The sequence below is a fragment of the Colossoma macropomum genome, unplaced genomic scaffold, assembly GCF_904425465.1.
Source record: "Colossoma macropomum unplaced genomic scaffold, Colossoma_macropomum, whole genome shotgun sequence".
NCBI lineage: Eukaryota > Metazoa > Chordata > Actinopteri > Characiformes > Serrasalmidae > Colossoma > Colossoma macropomum.
Window position 1 is genome coordinate 8,237,168 of NW_023494797.1, and position 21,935 is coordinate 8,259,102.

At 39.2% G+C, this 21,935-nt stretch overlaps 1 protein-coding gene across 1 annotated transcript in view; it reads left to right on the forward strand.

Moving 5' to 3' along the window:
- The window catches only part of lgr4 (leucine-rich repeat containing G protein-coupled receptor 4), a 93,390-nt gene that overhangs the window by 44,270 nt on the left and 27,185 nt on the right, over positions 1-21,935 (forward strand). The window contains exons 3-4 of the mRNA XM_036584189.1: positions 12,674-12,745; positions 16,559-16,630. Coding sequence (XP_036440082.1) covers positions 12,674-12,745; positions 16,559-16,630 — 144 coding nt within the window. The remainder of the gene's footprint in view (positions 1-12,673; positions 12,746-16,558; positions 16,631-21,935) is intronic.

Sequence of the window (21,935 nt, forward strand, 5' to 3'; positions counted from 1 at the left end):
TATATATATATATATATATATATATATATACGTGTGTGTGTGTATGTGTGTGTGTATATATATATATATATATATATACACACACACACACATGCGCACACACACACACACAGGATGCATGAGCTGATCATCACGCATAGTCTTGACTCCTCATAGCATTCTATAGATGACATGGTGGCTGTAGCAGTTGCATTCTGGAAATGCAGCCATGTGCATGCTAAAGGAACTCTGGGTGGCCTATTGGAGATTACACTCAGAACTCACTTGCGAAAGGGTTAAGGACCAACTCCTGCAAGTGATTTGTCTGTTATTGCTAGCCATTAGTCTCACAATTATGTTATTACACTGCAGTGTTGTGTGTGTGTGTGTGTGTGTGTGTGTGTGCGCGCATGTGTGTGGCCTCAGGGTGACTGTGACCCGTGGCTGGTGTCCTCCAGGCACACTTAGGAAGAGGGAGGGACACACCCGCAGCAGAGAGGAACATTCTCTACCTCACAGTCACGCAATCCTCACACACACACACACTCACCTCCCACTCTCAGCACATTCAGTCTGACACATATAAAGCTGTCAGGTACTAATCCTCACAGATCTGTGTGTGTCTACCAGTAGATCAGTGAGATTGTCTGTGTATTTGTGTGCATGTGTTTGCATGCCTCGTTTGTATGACTGTATATATTCAAATAATGTGTGCTTCATATTTGTTTGTGTGGATGGTAACAAAATAGGCTTGAGCAAGTTTCCATCTATAACAACTGTCAGACAATTTGGAGTGTCTGACAACACATCGTCCGCAGTGTTAAGATGCACAAAAGTCATTAGATTTGTTTCACTATCTGTTTTGTTTTAATGATTTTTCTTTTCTTTTGCTTAATGTGTAGCAGTAGCCCGTGTCCTGGGTCAGTCCTGGTGTGTTGTCTGCCTTTGAACAAGAGGTAGATCTTTTTTCCCCACCCGTTGTCATGCTTGTTAAACGGATAAAGCTGTGCAGCAGCCTTCCACACACAGAATAGATTCCCTCATGAAACATGAACGGGGGCTTAAAAGATATTTAAGTAGTGATTACATCAGTTATTAAAAACAAAAAGGATAACACACAGATACAGTGACAGTAGTGTCGAGGCTGCTTCACTGGTTAAGCTTTAGCCGTTTTATTATTTTATTTATTATTTAAGAAGCGATTTATAGGCTGTAAACACAAATTTATGAAACCTACAGCAAAAACTACCAAACCACACTGAGAACGAAGTTAGCTTTCTGACCAGAAAACATTTATTTTCAGAAACAACAGGGAGTGTGGTGTTACTGGTGTGTTGCTGGAGGAAGGTGCTGCAGATATTAATTAAGAGGATCCTCAGTATGTTAACTTAAGGAGCAGCATGCAATCCATATTTACAGCACTTTTTTCTGTGTGGACAGAAATCATGCTATCATTTCCTGTTGTGTTCATTTATATTGGTATTGTATTGGTTTATATTTATATTAAATGCTTAAATAGCCAGGGACTACCAGCACCGTGGGTTTTATTACAGTTTTATTACACACTTTTATAACCTATGAATAGCTCAGCCTTTAGTTGCTGAACGATAAGCCATAATATATAATAAGTCAGGGATTTTAAGGGGTTAAAATCTTTCGTTTATTTATATGCAGTCATTTATTACTTCCAATATGCATAAACCACTGACACAGTCCTCCATAATTGAGCAGAAGAGTATGCATACCTGTTGGCTGTTGCTAAAATCCAAATTATCCCTAACTTAATGTTTATTATAAGGAGACTCTAGCAATACTGGTGTAATAATCTAAACATGCATTTATTCAGAAGAAAAACATGTTTTTGTAATAGAGCTGTCAAAGCTTTGTTCAATTCCACCCACTAGCGTGGTCTCCCCATCACACAGCGTTACCAAGCCGGGAGGATGACATCTAACGCGTCTGACTCTGCATTCACACTGGCAGTGAAGCAACACGACAAAGCACCCAGAGGTCCTTTATTTTCAATGAGAGCTGGTGATTTCCGGCGAAAGGAGGCAGCGCAAACATTGGCTACGTGAAGCGCGCAGAGTCGGCGGCATGACAAATTTGAGTGAAGTTTAACTTTATGCAAATTAGTACCAAAGCGATGTGGTGACTACCTATAGGAACAAAGCATTGAGCGTCCCTTTTTAGTTCTTAGATAATTGTTCTTACTAGACATGGAGGAATGGCCGTGGTGCTTTCACCGCAAATAGACAGCAGTAACACTCAGACCAAACACTATTTTCTTTACATACTGGCTGCACAGACAGTGATGCACAACAAAGCGACTTTTAGTGGGAACACATCTGATTTATGCTCGGCATCAGTGAAACCATGGCAATCGACAGTAAGCTTGAGTTCAGAAACACCCACAGGCAATGAGTTGCCAGTGATTTGGGCCCTTCCAAAGCCTCCACCCTAACAAGAATCCACAAGCTGTATGAACGAGAGCGAGACGCTACAATCACAGATAAGTTGGAGCTGTATATGGCTTTATAAAATTTATATCATCGCTGCCCAAAGAAAAACAAGTATCTCCAAAATGGTGACTTTACTGGAGAGGGCAAAAATGTTCTTTACTTTTAATGTAAGTCATACAAAGATATTTTATTACAAGAAATTTATGAACATTGTCATTGGTCCATTCATTATGAAATTTGCACATGCTGTAAAGGACAGCCACTGTATCCAAATGATGCAGAAAACTAAAAATCAACGAAATTGGAGATGAATATTTTTCTTTGGACAAAGATGATAGGATATATACATTTATAGGTTGGAACATGCAGCCACTGTTCTTCTCGCTGGACGTTGAGTTGATACAATTAATTGTGAATAATTTTGGGAATCGTTTGATAGCCCAATTTATAAATAACTGTAATTTTCATGAATCTCAAATTTCACCACAGTTCGATTGGATTATTTTGCTATGATTCAGACTTATTTTTAAAAATATACTGAATGCATAACCTTGTCTGAAGGAACAGTTTATACAGCAGGAGAATACAGTAAATCAAAACAATAAAACGTGTTTTGGACACTTGTATGTTTTAAAATAGCCTGGGAATAGTATATTTGTGAAAACTTGAGCACATTATCTAAATTTTATAGTATGACATTCAGTCTGTAGCATTTCAAAGTCAGTGCAGTTGAATCACCAGCCTCAGATCAATGCCTTATGATGAAGTGATGCATTTACACTCATTATAATTCTGTCGTAACATAAAATTGCCTCTAATTTACAATACTCACACACTAGTCGTAAATTTCCAGGTGCCCCTGGTCTGTTATTTTTTTTAACGTCTTTCTGTGAATAGTCTGGTGCTCTAGTTTTGAGTTCCCGGGAGAGTGCGTTAGAGTGCCCGCTGCTCAGCAGGACGCAGCACTGGCTGAGTGCACAGCTGTTCCTGAAGCAGGCCAGGCCAGCAGTGCGCTGTTGGCAAACTTCAGCAGAGCGCATTGACCACAGAACACAGATTACACACGCTCCAGGCAAATAAAAGATCAGGGATGTCATCTCCAGAGCTCAGCGCAGCTAACCGCCCTGCAACGAGGAGCGTGTATATGTGTGTGTGTGTGTGTGTGTGTGTGTGTGTGTGTGTGTGTGTGTGTGTGTGTGTATGTGTGACCCTAGCTGGTGGCTTTGAGACTTGGCCAAACCAGAAAGAGCGATGGAGAGAACGGCCAATAGCTGTTGTGTCTTGAGGCATGGCTGCAGGGAGCCTGTACAGTGCACTGAAAAAAACTGCATAGAACTGGTAGATGTTCCAACAATAGAGCCCTTAGAAGTTGCAGTTATTGTCGACAGGAATAAAACCATGTTGTAATTTGATATCACTTATTTTTCACTCACAACGTATTAAAACACAGTGAAATCCTGTTCAAGGTTAAGATTCTAAACTTTGAATTGATACCACATTGTGTTTGTATGCAGAAGAGGAAGTATTTTATTTGGAAATTGATGAACAGATATTGTTGTGCATACAGGCTTTGTGCAATGCCACCAGATCCAAACTTTTGTTACACAGTTCTATAATCTATGAATAACTCTGTTTTCACTGTAGTCCATTCAGTTGCTGATTAATAAGCCTTATAATAAAATTGCCTGAGATTTTCATTTTAATGGTTGTCACAATGTGTATCAACCCTGTTACCAGAACCTCTTTACCTTGTTATTGGAAGATGAAAATAATAAGTCAACAAGTAATCAGTAAGACCCTTTGGAACAGCTTGTCCAATAGAAAAGTAATTTGCTTGCAAGTTAAATAGGTTTCGGTAATAGTTCCACACACTGTGGGACATACATGTGGAAGTGTGGAATTATTTGTGCTTAAAATAAGCCAATAATGCATTTTTTCAACAAAAGTATGCACAAAAAAACAACACAAAAGCTGAAAGGGCTTGTCAGTGTTAAGTCATTGATAGTTTCAATGATAAACCACTTAATCTAATCTTAATCCACACCCAGGATACTGGCTCTAAGACTTTATTTAAATAGCACTCTATTTCTTTATATTTTGTGCATGTAAATTTATTGTGCAAAGCATGTAGTTATTTAGTTTTTAGTTTTCAGTCATAGAAGTTGGTTGCATTTTCTACATTCTGTGATGTTGAGGTCTGGACTCTTAGGTGACCAGTGTCAGTGCATGGTTGTTAAGAGTCCCATTTTCTCTGGATCTTTTAAGAATTTTTTGAGCTCCAATTTTGTAAACTTGTTTTTTAACTTATTTTACTTTGACTCTCCCCTTCCTTGTGCAAGTGGATGCTATTATAATTAATCTCCATAAAAATATCTCCTGAAAGATGAATAACCTACAGTTGGCTGTTTTGATGTGAAATTAAAGATATGAAGGGTGGTCTCTGACTTTTGCACAGTGCTGTATGTTCAGAGAAAAAGCTACTCAGCTGGTGGAATGTCTGCTGAATGCATGAGACTGGCGTACAGAAAGGCTCCGACTACCAGATGTGTTAGTGTTCTATACACATTTACTCCTACACACATAAACAAAAGGGTTCAAGCTTTCATGACTGCTCATGGAAACTCAGTGTGCGTTTGACTTGAAGAGTCCTTTCCGTCTGTCTGTCTGTCTCTCTCTCTCTCTCTCTCTCTCTCTCTCTCTCTCTCTCTCTCTCTCTCTCTCTCTCTCTGTGTATGTGTGTGGTTCTTTGTGCTTCGCTGCTGTAGAGCTGCACCCCTATGATCATCCGGGCTGATAAGGCGCTTCTGTCATGTCCTCACCCACCCAATTAAAGTGGTCTTCTCTTCTTTCCACTCTTTTCTTCTGCTCTCCACCCTGTCTCTCTCTCTCTTGCTTGCTCTCTCTCTTCAGCTGTGAATGAGTGTAATTTTTTTCCCCTGGTGGGAGAGCATGAGAAATGGTAGCTTAAGCTAATCGCCCCAGCCTAACATTAAGGCATATGCACCCTCAGGTGGAGGAAAGAGACAAGAAGGTTGGAAAAAGGTCTCTCTGAAGCTGTCAGCTCAAACCCTTAAATGGAGGTGCCCAGCAAATTAGGCCTTGTGTCATATAGGGCTAATTGTGCCGACTGTGTTGAGGTCTAAAGGTTATTGCACATGGGGAACCCTGCAGATGTCTTTGACAGTATAAGTCAGGGTTAGTGTCCTACTCTAACTTTTCCTGCTCTAACAAAGCCTACAAAATGGGAAACGCTCAGATCACATTCACTCAGCGCAGAGATTAGAACAAATCTGAGACCTTCTACTTCACTGCGACCACTGATTTTATGTTTTTCGAGCCATTTTAAGGCATTTTTTCAAAAAACATTTTTGGAAAGCAAAGGCTTCTTAAGCCCCAGTCATACTAGACATTCACACCTCAGGTCGTGTTTCAAAATATACATGGACAAGGTGGGACCACAAATTTGGCAGCAAAAAAACAAACACCCCAAAAAAAACCCTCAATTTTGGTGCTGTTCTCAATTTAGCATTCCAGCCAAAACTGGAGTACAAATGAGAAAACTGAGCTCTTAAAAGTCAAGCCTAGACATTGCTAAAATAAGCATATTTTGGATCTTTAACGCTACTATATGAAGGTCCCCACCTTCAGAGGTTAACGCGGCCAAAACGGTTGCACTATGGATAGATAATGCAAATTCACATGATGCCATTCACAGAGAGGAACCCTCAGGGCCTTCTAGACCTTCAGAGAGGGCCAAATGATTTCTGGGAACTATATAATGTATGTAATTTTTTTACATTTTTGGAGTGGAAATTGGCCAATCAGGAATTGTTGTTCTCCATGGTATCTAAGTAGATATATCTAAGTGAAGCGAGAAGGCCTAATGCATTACATTAACCATCAGCATAATTAGGGAGTGACATAACAATCAACCCATGATGTTTCCATTTCCAGTGGGTGAGACCAATTAATTTGAAAAAAAAATGGCCTTCTGAAAGTCAGGGATACGTCACTGGCTGAATTCGAGCGACAGGCTAAAGAGTGAGTTATCCGAAATGTAAAACACCAATGACAGCTCTACACCAGAGCTCTCTACTGAAAATACTGTGAATGTACTACAAGATAAACTATATTCTAATATTTCAGTTACAAGCTTCAAGCTTCAGATGTCTGTGTTTAATCTAGACCTGCCTTTTCTGAATTTTCCATTCCACATTTAATGGTGCAGCAGTTCTGAATTCTGGTGCCTAAAAGCCATTAGCTTAGTGCTAACAAACTAGTAGAATCCAATAGGCACGCTATCAGAAGTTAGTATTATTGTTGACATGGGGGTTTTCCTCATATATTTCCTCAGTTTTGACATTTATGACCCAAATTAAATGCCTAGCTCTAATAGCCACAGCTTGCTACTGATCATTCCCCAAAGTCAAACTCAATCAAAAAGGTCTGTAGCAAAACATAGAACCCTTGATTGCAGCAATTTTCATTCAAATGAATGTAATTTGGCTTGCAAAATGTTTCTGTTAAGAAGCTGTGACGAGGCCTTTACATTTACTCCAGTACACATAAAGTCCGCTACTTGTTTTCTACACAGCAGCCACAAAGAGTGCTTTAACATGCTCAGATAAGAACACCAATACCCCTTTTCCAAGGACGTAACGCTGTGTCCATGCAGGAGTCGTTGCCTAATCTTGAACCATTCCGTGCATTTCTTCAACAAAAAAAAAATACTGGTTCTAGTCCAGCGAATTCAGTGCTGTTCCAGCCCCATAAACTTCCTGGCCTGGAACCTAGGAACCTCATATAAGGCATTGTGGGTTCATGTAATGTCACTGAGCAATATCACCAAGTTGCTTATGGGAGTTGATTTGCAATTTTTGAAAAGAAGAAGGAAAGAAGTACTACTTTTTCCTATGCTATTTGAAAAAAAAAATAATGGGAAGCTGAAAATGAGCCAAGCTGACTAAACTGGCACTTATACAAAGTGTTTATTAATGTGCATTGTCACCATAAATCTAAACTAAATAAAATTAAGTTAAATAAAAAGAAGCAAAACAATGATCACCAGTGGGCCATAGCCAAGTCGACAAGGTGTTTTCTGAAACATAAGAGGAAACACTTAAAGCCGGGTTCACCAGAACAACAATCAGATTCTAAACAAATTGAAATCGTTTTTGACATGATTTTGACATGAACTCCACACAAAGTCCAACCCTCATCAAGTTCTAAAACTGTTTGGCTCTTAGCAGAAGTGCAAGCCAGTTCTTATAAAGATTTCCCGGTTCCCAGGAACCAGCAATGGCACCTTGTCGGTGGAAAACAGGGTGTAATGCTGGACTCTGCAGATGGCCAGCTGGCTGGGATGCTGCATAGCGATGTGGAATAAGGGTAGATGTAGCGCCATCTCTCCTCCAAATGGGATTGCTGCCAGTAATGTTCTCAAGGACTCTCAGCTCGCACTCCCAGGGGATATAGCACAGCACAGCGCATGGCACAGCTGGCATTCAAGCACACAGCTCATGTCTGACATACAAAACAGTGTGCACTGTATAGGTAGATGCTATGAAGATGCTATATGGAACCTCCTGTTCTGTAGAACTCCTAAGACCTATTCTTATCCAAGAGAAAGGGAGATGGAGTGAGTGAGAGAGAGAGGGGTTAAGAGGAAAGAGGGGGAGTGTGAGAGGAGGGGAAATTGACTCCAATTGCATAAGGTGATAAATCTACTGTTAATCTCTCAGGCCACATTTGGCGAAAGTATGCGGATCCTCCACCTGGCCCCAATACACGCACACGCACACACGCACACACGCACACACGCACACACACACACACACACACACACTCATATATCGTCACTGTTATATCCAAACCTCATATCGCTGAAGTAGTAACTTTATAGCGTATGGAAAATGCTCTTAACTTTAATGTATGTAATAAAGATCTTGGAGCATTTCTGTTGTTCCATTCAGCATGAAATGGTCACACAGTATAAAGTGCAGCTATCATTTTTAAATCGTGTTACAAAATATAAAAATAAGTAAATGCAAATAAAAATCAAATCAAATGCTGTTACAAGTATTTTATATAAGAGTGGCTATATATGAGTGCAGTATTAACATTAGCAACAGATAAGGAAGTCAAAATGGGACAAATAACAGATACTAAAACTTACTTAGAAACTAAAAATTTAACGTTGTGCCCCTTGTATTGCCAGAAATATAATGTTAGGAGCCGCGTATTAGAGTAGTAATGTGCTCTCTTTAGCTGAGCTTGATCTCTCACATGTAGATTGCGTGTCTTAACCTTTATGCTACACAGCCAGTTCCAAAGCACATGCACATTTATGGCTGAAAATGTACTCTGAAATAATACTTTAAATGTAGCTTGCAAAAGTTATTTCTCATGTGCGTCTAAATGATTACAGAAGAAATTTCTGAGGAGGCTAGATATGAGATAATCCACTCTTACATAAGGAAGAGGAAATTCAAAGGAAAATATGTAAAAGAATTTCCATAACTGAAGTTCTAAAAGATATAGAGGAAATAGGACCCATGCAACACCTGGTAGACCACCAAAACTGTCCCCATCAGATAAATGGTACTTAAAATGGTGCTTTCATCTTCAGGAGAGAGGAGAGAATCAAGCTCCACTCTTGCTTTAGACCTGAAAAAAATTCATGTGTTTCTGTCCATCCTCCCACTGTGAGAAGGCAACTCACCACTATAGGTCTAAAAGAATGTGTTGCTGACAAGAAGCTGTTACTGAGAAAAGGAAATAGGGAGAAGAGAATATGCACTAGAACATTAAAAGTGGACATCTGTGATGTAGATTAAGGTTACATGGACTGATGAGTGTAAATTTGTAACTGAAGTTACTATCTAGAGAAGCAGAAATTGCAACCAACTTCTAAGACTGAACTTCTCTGCAGGTTTCTTTGAAAAACTGAAAGCAAGTTTTTTGGAAAAAAAAAAAGGAAGCTGTAATAAAGGCAGAGTGTGGACACATTAGATAAAAAAATGATAAGAAGATAAAAAACATGGAGTTGTTAAGGATTCTGTGTAATTTTAATATGATATATATGTAATTTGCCCCTTCCCAGTTTTTTATATTATGCAAATTTCTCACATTTGAATGTTTCAGATCATCAGACTACTTTTAATATCAGATGAAGATAACCAAAGTGAACATAAAATGCTGTTTTTAAATAAGAATTTGATTTATTGAAGGAAAAATGCTGCTCAGAAACATAAAAACTAAATTTTGAATCATGAAATAAATATTTTTTCTTAAATCTATATGTGCCACAATTGCTGGCACCCCTAAAAATTCTTAAAAGTGAAATTTGACTAAATCATATACCCATTAATATTTTATGTTTTAAAGTCCACCTGAGTTATTAGGAACACTTGAATGGTTAGCCATGACTTCGTGTCTCACTGGGGACTATATGGGACTATGAGATGATTGATGTGTGACAAAGGGTTCTTGAGCTGCACACATCAGGAAAAAGCTACAAGAATATAGCTAAACAGTTTAAAACGCCCATTTCCACTATGAGTGCAATAATTGAAAAGTTAGAACAACTAAGGATGATAAGAATCTGCCGGGAAGAGGACGTATGTATATGCTGACCTCATGCACAGTGAGGAGGATGGTTCAAGTGGACAAAGAATCTCTAAGGATCACAGATAGGCAATTGAAGAAATTAGTTCATGGGGTCAGAACATCTCCCAACCCCCAATTAAACACCACCTATATAATCACAAGTTGTTTGGTGGGGCTGTCAGAAAAAAAAGTCTCTTCTGTCAAGAACCAACTCAAGCATCTATAGTTTGCCAGACGTTTACTGGAACTTTGAGTAAGACCTTGTTCTATGGTCAGATGAGACCAAAATAGGGGTTTGTGGCAACAAACACCAGAGGTGGGTTTGGTGTGGACACAAAGATAGCAGAAAAGTACCTCATCCCCACTGTGAAGTGTGGTGGTGGATGTATGATGTTTTTCTTCCAAAGTTCCTGGATAATTTATTCAGATACATGGTATCACAGACTCCATCAGGTACCAGTAGAAATAAAATCAAAACCTGACTGTCTCAGCCAGGAAGCTTAAACTGGGCTATAGTTTGGATCTTCCAGCAGGAAAGTGATCCAAAGCACACCTCAAAATCAACACAAAAATGGTTCAACCTAAACCCCATAGAAAACCTTTGGGATGAGCTGAAGAGGAGAGTCCACACCGTGGACCTCGGAATCTGAAGGATCTGAAGAGGTCTCAGATCCTTTGCCATGTGTTCTCCAGTCTCATCAAGCATTACAGGAGAAGACATAGAGCTATTATTTTTGCAAAAGGAGGCTACACAAGTTATATTAAATGAAGGGTGCCAACAATTGTGGATGCAGATTTGAGAAAAGTATTTATTTCCTGCTAAGATTTAGTTTGTTTCAGTCATTTTACTATAGATAGACACACATAATCATAATTTATCTCTTCTTGTATTGTCATCAAAGTATCGTACAGCTTTATCAGACATTTTATGTCTATATCATGCAGGCTTCATGCACCATATATATGTAATTCTCCTCAGTACGCTGATGTACTGGGTCAGTAGCTCAGGGACCACACAAGAATATAAGAATTCTAATACTGCCAAATCTTTAATCAAATACATGTGAAAAAGCACGTACATGCAGTACTCATACAGCACAATACATGCACACACTCATGCTTTCAGGTACATAGCAAAACTGTCATATCTCATGTAGAGATACAGCCGAGAATTCCTCTCGCCTCTCTATGAATAGCAGGTGTCAGAGTGTGTATATATGTGTGTGTGAGCAGGATTTCATTAGCTGCCACTTTTCTGGCCTTAAACACGTCTGCTCACACCGATCCCATCGCGCCGTAGATAGAGCCATCACATTCTGCCACCTCGGGAGGCATTTGCACCGACCAATCAGATGCAAGCTGAGCAGAGGTTTGTGCAGATAGAGAGGGAAGTTAGAGCCGCAGGAGTGTGTGGAGCTTATCATACACACTGCTCGCTCCAGCCACACACACACTGACAACACCGTCCTGATAACAGCCATGCAGGCTGACTCTAACTGAGGTGTGACTGGAGCTTAAGTCTACTGTATCTGACCGTCTGACCATGTCCTTGCTGCTGACCACCAACAGACTGGAGCCATCAGTGTCTCCTAAGGATGGGCAATGTGGCTGAACTGTACTTTTGCATCACTTAAAGACATTTTCCTGAATTTTTGAGGCTTGTAAAGTTAAAACTGACACAGTGTACTAAAAAAATGCTATGAAAAAAAGAGCTAAGAGTGGTCTTTAACAATACCCACAACTAGGGGTGCACCGCTCCACCTTTTTCTTTCCTGATAACAATTTCAGTACCTGAATTCAGGGTAGTGGCCAATAGTGAGTACCGATCCTATAAAATGTTTTCTTCTTCAATTTAAAATCTATGAGTCACACTGGACAAATATTTAATATTCAACCATTCATCATTCATTTATTTTAGGACTACAAAGGCTAATTGTAGACATCTTAACAATCGCCTTATCTCAAAATTACTTAGAAATGAAATTGATAACAATGATCACAATTGCAAAGAAGCATGCCTTTCATCTTCTTAAATGAACAAGTTTGAATACATGATTATTCATAATTAGAGCATTCAGTTTCATTAATGAAAACAAAGTGAGAATTTGATGTGTTGGAATGACATTCTTCCCTTTTAAAGCAAGTGTATCTAAGAAAAAGTAGCGATAGTAGATCGGTACATCTAGCTGACACTGGATTTGTTTAATAAGATCTGCACTGGTGCCAATACCAATCCAGTATAACAGACCCCATCCCTACCAGGAATACGCCCAGAAAAGCTTTCTGTGGCATAATTTATTGTAATAATGATACCATATTGCCAGTCCGTGTACAAATTGACTGTTTTGAATTCATGCAGAGGAGTATGGACATTTTTAATTTGGGAAGATAACCCCACTGTGAGAAGGCTATACTTTTTTGCCTCTTTCTTCTTTCTTCTGTCTCTCTGTTCCCTGCTGTTGATGAAAGTCTAGAAAAGTTGTTGCTGCTCATTAATTCTCTCTCTCTCTCTCTTTCTCTCTCTCTCTCTCTCTCTCTCTCTCTCTCTCTCGCTCTCTCTCTCTCTGTGTGTGTGTGTGTGTGTGTGTGTGTGTGTGTGTGTGTGTGTGTGTGTGTGTGTGTAGGCGATTGGCAGGTAATGACCTTGCTTTCATCCACCCTGAGGCTCTGTCTGGACTCCACCAGCTCAAAGTCCTGTAAGTACTCTACACACAGAGACAGACAAATATACACACACCATAAATTACGCCACAGTACACGCGTATTATATTTTTGCTATGTTGCAGCAGTGGCAAAACATGATATGTACTGTTATCCAAGCATAGCAAAATGATACAGCATACAACAGCACTTAATATTTTGCGTATCTTCAGCATGACCCCTAAACGTGCTGGAGTATTTTATTTGCTTGTGGCAGACGCAATATTATATTAATTTACATTATTAATGTCACACTTTCAGATTTGAATCAGACATGCACACCTACACATTTTCACTTTTACGGTGTGAAAGTAGAAATGCACTCATTGTGCTAAATATCCAGTTGCCTCTTACTTTCAGTCTAGCACATTATTTATTTATTTTTTTTTAGCCCTACCTAACATTTTTAAAGGCATCTCGTTTAAACGGAAATAATTAGATGGCAGTTTGGTCCATTAAAGTGCAAATAACGTTTATATTGCTTTAGCTAAAAAGTGCTGGAAATGTGCTATCATGTTTTATGTGTTCATTTACTCTATACAGTGTGAGTTTAGGATTAAATAATAATAATAATATAATAATAATAATAATAATAACAATAACAATAACAATAAAAGACAGCCAAAAATCCACCATCAGCTGTAAAGAAATCAAAATATTTGGTTGATATTGGTTGGGCTCTAATATTAATTCACATGTCATCATATATTGCCATACTAATAAATGTAGGAATATGTATAATGTGTTGTCCTGCTGCATGTCTTCATGTACTGATGTGAGTGAGTGAGGGGAGAGTTGGCCAGTTGTTGTGTGACAGGAATCTCACAGCTCTGTCACTGTGACGATGACAGGCCTCCCAGCATGTCTTTCTGTTGATTAAGACTAGGCTTCAGGACAGGCTCTTTCTCTTTGTCTCTATCTGTGTCTATCCCTCTTTCTCTCTTTCTTTCTCTCTCTCTCTCTCTCTCTCTCTCTCTCTCTCTCTCTCTCTCTCTCTGTCTTTCTGACCGTAATGACGTAACAGCTTTGTCCTTGAGGTGTTTGCGAGCCAATTCAAATGCAGCTTATCGGCCCCCTGCGTCACTCCGGCTCCACTTTGCATAAAACTCTCTCTTTCCCTCTTCCTGACCTCTCTCTGGCCTGCCTCTAGACCCACAGATGCTCCTAAAGACTAACCCAGGACCAGTTCACACTTGGATTTTATTACAACGTGTGAACTTTGACTTCCAGTCATCAACAGTTCCACTGTGTTGTCTGGATCCGATGCGGTTTCTCTGTTTGAGAAGCTCATCTGGTTGGCCTTGCACAATGTGCAGAAGGAAGAAGGTTGTAAACCATGTGGCAACTTTGATTGTCTAGACAAGATTGGAAAAGTTTAGTACTATGCAAAAGTTTTAGGCACTTAAAACCTTTTTTATGAAGCACTGATTAGTCAAGTCAATTATTGCATGATAACCATACATAATACTGGGTTGCCTCAAGGAGAGGTTTGGAAATGGTCAAATGTATTGATGTATGTAAAAGCTCTACTGATTATATTAATGCTTTTTGTAATTATTCTAATATTAGTGTTTTTTCTTCTAGTAATTTTGAGACAGGGCCTAACTTGTAAGTGAATGCAGGAGCAAACAAACTGACTAGAATTTAATCTGTGTCAAATGGAAGTACATAGTAGCTCAGTCTAATAAAACTTATAGTTTCTTGTCATCTTTAAATTGGCCACTGAAGTGTGCCATGCAGTGCCATGGGTCTCTGTAGCTGATTAGCTTAGCCTGATTGTGTGAGATCTGAGATGTGACAGTGTTTTTCCCAGATTAAAGTTGTTTTCTCTGATGTGTGAAACTGGAAGCTGTGCTCTGCTAAAATGTACAGTGTAGCATATTGGTGGCTTTTTATAGGCATGATTTCTGCTTGCAGCACTGAGTGCATTTAACTAGTGCAGCTCAACAGCTGCATTTCTACAACAATTGTATCTATTCTAGGTACAGTGTGTGTGCTATTGATAAAGGATATCACATCACCTGGCATATTTTAAAGTTCATTTATGTTCATGTGTGGGAATTTCAGTGTCTTCCTGAGGTTTACATGAAATAAAACCATAAATGAATGATGCTTTTTTGTAAACCTCTGGTAAATAAATTTTTACTGGGGCTGTTACCCTGCTAACTCAGTTAACACTCACTGAGAATTGGCCTAAACTGGTATTTATTCTTCTCCCATAAATGGAAAGGCTGATTTTGTTGCATTGGCAGTTCTGATATTGTGAGGAACAACTGGATTATGCTTAGAGCTGTGATCAGAAATTGGAGAACTGTATGTTAGTGTAACAACAAAGTTGATACTTACAGTAGGTTTACTTCATCAAGAGTGCTGACTGCGTTCAGCTCCAGGGTCAAAGAAGAGATTTCATATATCATTAGTGGTTAAAGTAGCTTCTTGATCCCATATCAGCATCTGGTGGACCAAATGCAGTCCTTACATTATCGTGATGGAAGACTAAAGACTACGATATCTACCACACGCTGTCCTGGGGCTGTTTGGTTATAAAGGGTTGATCAGTAGGTGGTCGGTGGTCAGTGCTAATGACTTGCAGATGATGGCTGTTGATTCAGCCCCAGTTATGTAACAAGGGCCACATTCATCAAACTTCTCAGAGGAGGATTGTTGACCTTGGTTTAGATTTCTCTTTTATTTACAGTGACCCTACTGACAGGAACAGACCCTAGATCAGTACTACTACTTTATGAATACCGGGCCTGGCCCTGGACTTTTTCAGTGATGATGAAAAATGGATAACTTGTGTGCAATGGCTGTTTTGAGTGGAAATTATATTAATGAAGGGTATCTGACTTTTGCCCAACACTATAAGTAACAGTTAATGGAAGCTTATACGCCACGAATTATAAAATATATGCCTAAATGGTCATTCTCTTGCCTCAAACCATGTTTAGTCACTTATGTAGTTTCTTACACTTTATGACAAATGTTTATCCATAAAAATGGACAAATGTGCAGATAAAATTCAGGATTTTAATGACTGCTGTTTTTACATATGTCATGTACTTTTGTCTGTTTTTAGCTACAGTAGCTTCTTAGATCCAGTGAAGCAACAAAAGAAGCAAACATGTCTTGGTTGTGTGACTGTATTAGGAGTGTGGAAATTACATAAATTAGATTTTTCATTGGACTATCATTTTAACCATCACGGAGCACAACTTATTTTACCATAATTACCATTTCGTCCTGGGTTCTCACTGCAGTATCCTTGCTTAAATAAATAAAAACAACGCTGCAGGGTCTGGGCTCAAGCCCAACTTGAAACAGAGTGTCCTTTTTCTTTTGTTGCCTTGAATGTATTAGTGTGCTGAGGTTTAGTGTGAAAGATTTTGGCCTGTGGCACTCGAGTGACGCCAGAACATGCTGATAGCAGAAAGGAAGAGAGATGTGACTGTGATTAGCACATTACACACACACACACACACACACACACACAGTCATCTCGTCTTCACCCTGTCCTTTAACATTTTCCACTCTGTCTGAACTTCCATTATGTTCTGAATGATTAGTTTAATGCAGTCCTTCTGATTACACATTTTCCTTCAGTTTCGTACATTTTATGTGGCGTGACATCACATGATTGCATCCATTGTTAACATTTTCAATCAATGTCTTGATTCAACTGAATCAGCTTAAGAATCATAGCTTATCTGCAGCTTTCCATAATAGTAGTAATTTATAGATCATGGAAAATTGCCAAGCTATGATTGTGACATTTCTGAAAGGCTGTCTCTTGCTGTTCTTTTTTCTAGCATGCTTCAGAATAATCAGCTGAAGACCGTTCCTAGTGCTGCCCTCAAGAACCTCCATGCTCTGCAGTCTCTGTGAGTAACGTAGTAACACCAGTGTTGTCATATTATGTAATTACATATTCAGATCGTGATTAGCTTTGCAGTGTATCAAAAAACACAATAAATAATGTGACAGTGCAGAATTGACTTGCATTATTTTGATCTTTTTTGGACATGTTGATTCATCAAAGCATGCACAGAAACAGCTGTGATTAATCAAGAAGGAAAAAACAGTAAAAAATGTTGGTTAGGGGTCTAATTCGCATATTGCAACCTTATGTGGTGTTAGTATTGAAAAATATAAATTCGTCTGTCTCATGTTTCATCAGTGTATGACCGCACCTCCATATCTGTGACCAGGAGAGTTAAAATATATTCTGTGTACTTTGATGTGAGAACAACCATCAGAAAGCAGAAATGAAAGTTCTGCTGTATTCCTATGTAAGCTAACCACCAAGGCAACGTTTAATTACTTCATTGCAGTAATATTACTAACATTTAACTTATTCAATGCAAAAGCTATCAAAACTAATAAAACACAAGTCTTGCTGGAAGATCCAACAGCATCCCATTCTTGGTGGAGGCAGAAAGATTTTGATTTAAAATATCCATTATGCCAGGTACCCGAACGAGGTTCCCAGGGCCGTTGGAGATAAAACAGACACAAAACCACAGACCCTCCACCATACTTAACAGTGGGCATCAAATTCTTTTCAGTGTAGTCATCGTCCTGAGTGTTTGTTGCCTAAAAGCTGAATTTTCGTTTCATCTGACCATAGAACACAGTTCCAGTCAAAGTCCTACTAGCGTTTAGGCTACAGGCACTTACATTTGTGGTTTGAAGACAAGAAAGGCTTTCTCCTGGCATGCCCTCCAGATAATCTGTTGGCATGGACATGGTGTCTGATGGTAGTTTTGGAGACTTGGTGCCCCCATCGTGCTACTTTATGCAGTGATCCTTGGGATTTTTGTTGTCTCTCTTACCATCCTCTGTGGGGGTAAAATGAACTTGAGTCCTCGTCCAGGTAAGTTTGTCACAGTTCCAGTTGATTAGAGATTTTTAACCATTGTCCTAACTGTAGATATGAGCATTTTTAGGCGAGTAGCTATTTTTTACAGCCACTCCCTGACTTATGAAGGTCAGCACACTTTAATTTGAACTGTGTTCTCTTGTCTTTCCCATATTAAAGAGTGACTAGGGTTTTGACCCCAGTGTCACCTCTTATCTATTCCCCAGTGAAACAGGAAGTGGTGGATTACTGCTTAAAAGGTTCTAGACACTCTGATCAACTTAAAAAAGTAAAATATGAACAAAGTATTTTAGTTCCATTTTGTTTCTAAGAATTCCTAGGGGTGCCAATAACTGTGGCACATGTGGTTTTGTTACAAGTAATTATTTGTGGATGAGAGATTATCTCATCCAGAATAATTTTACTTTAATGAAAGGTTGGATTTTTGTTATTTTTTAAGTGTACGTTTTAGCTAATTTACCAAAAGGTGAATTTCTTAAAGCCCTTTTTACTTCTCTTTACCAGAGTTGGCAAAAATTGAGGCAGGGACTCTAGCTTAACTTATTGCCTGATAGGAAACAGTGGACTGCACTGTTCTGTGTGCACACTCTCAGACAAATGTCCCCTATAACACAGACTCACGTGTGGAATCAAAAATAGTTTATATTTTTCTCAGTCGGCTGAGATAATATGAGCACAAACACTCATCTTGTGGAGGTTAGCAGCGATGTCACCTTATAGAGAACACTTACAAAAGAATAATTCTAAAAATAGTAATGTACACATCAGCAGACTGTTCTAGTTTACATTCATTCGTCTCCATAATCGTTTGTCTAAATTTGCATTATCATTCCAGCTTAATGGTGAATTTTGTTCATGTACTCAGGTGTGTGTGAGTGTGAGAGCTGGTCCAGCTGCGTGTTTGGAAAAAGCAGCTCAGAGGCGTTATCACCTAGCCAGACCCCACCACCCTCTTCTTTCTTTCCCCTGCGCACTTAGCTTTTTTTGCAGATGTGTTTCCCCGCAGGGCTGGGGCCGGAGCTCTGGACCTGAACTAATATGTTCTGGCACACTCGGCCCAGGCTTGGACCAGGACTCTAAGAGCTAGCTGTCAATCAACACGCCTTCTGCCCTTACGCAGAGACTAGTGCGGGTGGGAGAGGCAGAAGGAGAGGGGTATACAAACTGTTATTAGAGAGAAGGAGAGAGAAAAAAGGAAGGAAAGAGAGAGAGAGAGGGGCAGTCCCTCAGGAATGTCTCCCCCCCCTGCAGGCTGGCTTCTCTAATCACTCTGCTAAAAAAAAGTCACTGCCTAATTACAGCGACATCAGCACAGAGCAGTCAATAACATTAGAGCACACTGAAACTGATGGAATGATCACTGATGTTTTCTGGACATTAACAGATATGATAGACATTGCATATAAAAAAAAAGCAGAGACACATACACAGTAAACAAGTTTTATTGTTTTAAAACTTTTATTATGATTGAAAATGGGCATTTTTACATTCGGACTGTCCAAGATATGCAGACTATTGAGATGCGTTGATCTGATAACTACAATCAAACATCAACTGCATAGCTTTTTGGATGTTATAATTAATTATAATCAATGAATTATAAACACAGAGGCTTACTGTGTAAATTATTCCTCAAGTCACATTTATGTTTAGTGTATTTTTAAAAGAAATTCAGAATTATTATACCAGAATAATTTAATCAAATTTAATGATGGTGAAATTTGGCGTTGAATCGTTTTCTAACTGATCTTAACTAAATTGAACCACATCACTGTGAGAGCAGAGATTTACAACTCTAATGGAAACAAGTGTTAGTTATAGCTAACTATAGCTCTACTTAATCTGTCGTATTTTAGCACCCGCTCACCACACCTCTACCTGCCAATCCCTCTCTCGCTTCAGCAGAAAACAAGGGTTCAGCTGCTTCCGATGGTGTACCCTGAACCGAGAGAGGCTTTCTAGTGAAATATTTGCGGATTATTTGAAGACAGTTGATGTTTTTGGCAGGGATGGCTTCCTAAACCACAGTCCTAATTTCACAGCTGTCTGTCCGCTGAAATTGTCGTTCATGTCAACAAGTTTGAAATTATGATTTGCTGAAGGATTTGTTGACCTAAAAACCAGTATTGTGTCGAAAAGAGAATTATACATTGGGTCTGTTGCTATAATTTTACGTCTGTTACAGATTTAAAACAAATAAAGTGTTTACGGAGGTGTCAGCTGATGTGTTTATGGTAGAAGAGAATGTGAAATTATTTAGGTTAGGTCATTAAAGGGAAAGTGACATCTCTCTCTCTCTCTCTCTCCAGCCTTGTATCTGCACTCATTGGCCATTTTAACAGGGACTACCATATATGTATAACCTCCATCGAAAAGCATAGTCAGTAGATTGAGCTGCTCTGAGGCAGCCTGACATGAGTCTAAGGATCCATGCCCAGCACCAAGCTTTGGATAGAGTGGTGTAAATCCCCTCCAACTTTGGGATGTGTGGCAGTGGAATTGCATTCTCTGGAGCGATGGAGCCCCATCTAGTACCTTTGAGATGAGTTGGAATGGTGTTTGTGATCCAGAACTAATCATCCAGCATCAGCACCTGACCTCACTAATGCTCTTGTGGCTGAGTGCAATCAATTCCTCAAAGCGGTGTTCCAACATCTAGTGCAAGGTCTTCCCAAAAGAACCATATTGGAATCAGCAGATAAAGTCAAATGGTTTTGTAAGTGAGAATACGTTAAATTAGAACAATAAATGAAAAGCCTGGAGATGAGACAGGGTGTGTGGAGACGGTACAACTTAGAAAATATAATTTCAATGGATTATGGTACAATTATGTTCCCTGACTAAAGGTACTTAGTTGTACCCTTGAGGGCACCACCCCAGTGACAAGAGGGGTACTGCCCCAGTGATAGTTTTGTACCCTTATTTCTGAGAGTGTACAAATAAATGTTTGGATTTCTTTGTAATGTTAATCCAGAAAGATTTTGTCCTAGTTTCTAAATTTTATGTGTTTGATATATTTTATGTTAATGTATCAGAATCAGCAGATACACGATACAGATACACGATACATGAAAAATATCCAGTAACAGCACATCATTGTTTAATACAATGGATTTCAGAAGAAACATACCAAGTTTGGATACATATATAAATATATAGATAGTACTGTACTTATATGTTCATGTGTGTGTGCTCTAAAGTATGGCACTGGCAGTGCAGGGCATGTCTAGATCTGTATGTTGCTGCCTTTAGCTATAGCTGCCTGACTAACAGTTCAGCTGGAGCCACACGAGTCGACTCAGAAATCAGGACTTTTACTTTCCAATTGTTTATTCAGTGGTGAAAGGTAAAAATAGATGCTTTCCCAAACAGTACATAAGACTACAGGTTACTTATTGTTGTTCTGTTTATTCAGCAGCCTTGCGCTGCTCTTGTGGTATAAGCTCTGCTGTATTGGTGCATATACAGGCTGGTATGTATAGAGCAGGGAATTAAGTATGCTTTAGTGGGCTGGACGAGAAAGTGAACCAGAGTTCACATCCAAAGCGAGTGTCATTTAGATGATCATTCACCTTCAGTAAGAAATACCATGCAGTCCTGAAGTGAAAGCCACACCAAAGACACAGACACACACACTCAGACACGTGCATGTGCATAGTTTTCTTTGTGCGAGTGCAATGTTACTTTCAGATCTTCTTTTCCAGAATGCTGTGGGAGAAAGGCAGCCTGTGTTATTCTGCTAATCAAGGCAATGTTTAACTACTGCAGTTTGTACATTGTTCTGCATAGTGTTTGCTCAAGGTAGGAAATGGGTTTTGATTAGGGGAAAACTTGAAGGGTTCTGCACTCTACTTAATGATAACCTTCGGGGCCACTGAGTGCATGTAGGTGTGTGAGTGTGTGTTTATGCATGTGCACTCTATTTAACTCTCTCACTGAGGGAATTAAATGTCTCCAGTTTTGACTATGTGACACTTTCAGGGATCCTTTGAGAAGAATTTTAAAATGTAGCTTTCGAAAAAAAGAGAGAGACAAAGGATTGATTTAGTTTTCTAAGGTTTGGCCTGTGCTTGGTGACGGTTTAAGGGGAATTCAACCAATTTTTCAAAATGTCAGCATAATTGAATGGTTAAGGTGTAAACGATGTCGTTTAGAGAGAGCTGATGAGAAATGCTCCATTCTAGAGAAACAGAGTGAGTCAGATTTGTATACAGTGATGATACGTACCAGACATCTGCAGCGGCTAATGCAGGAGTCAGCAACCCAGATGTTAAGAAGAGCCATTTTGTCATTTCAACAAAAATCAA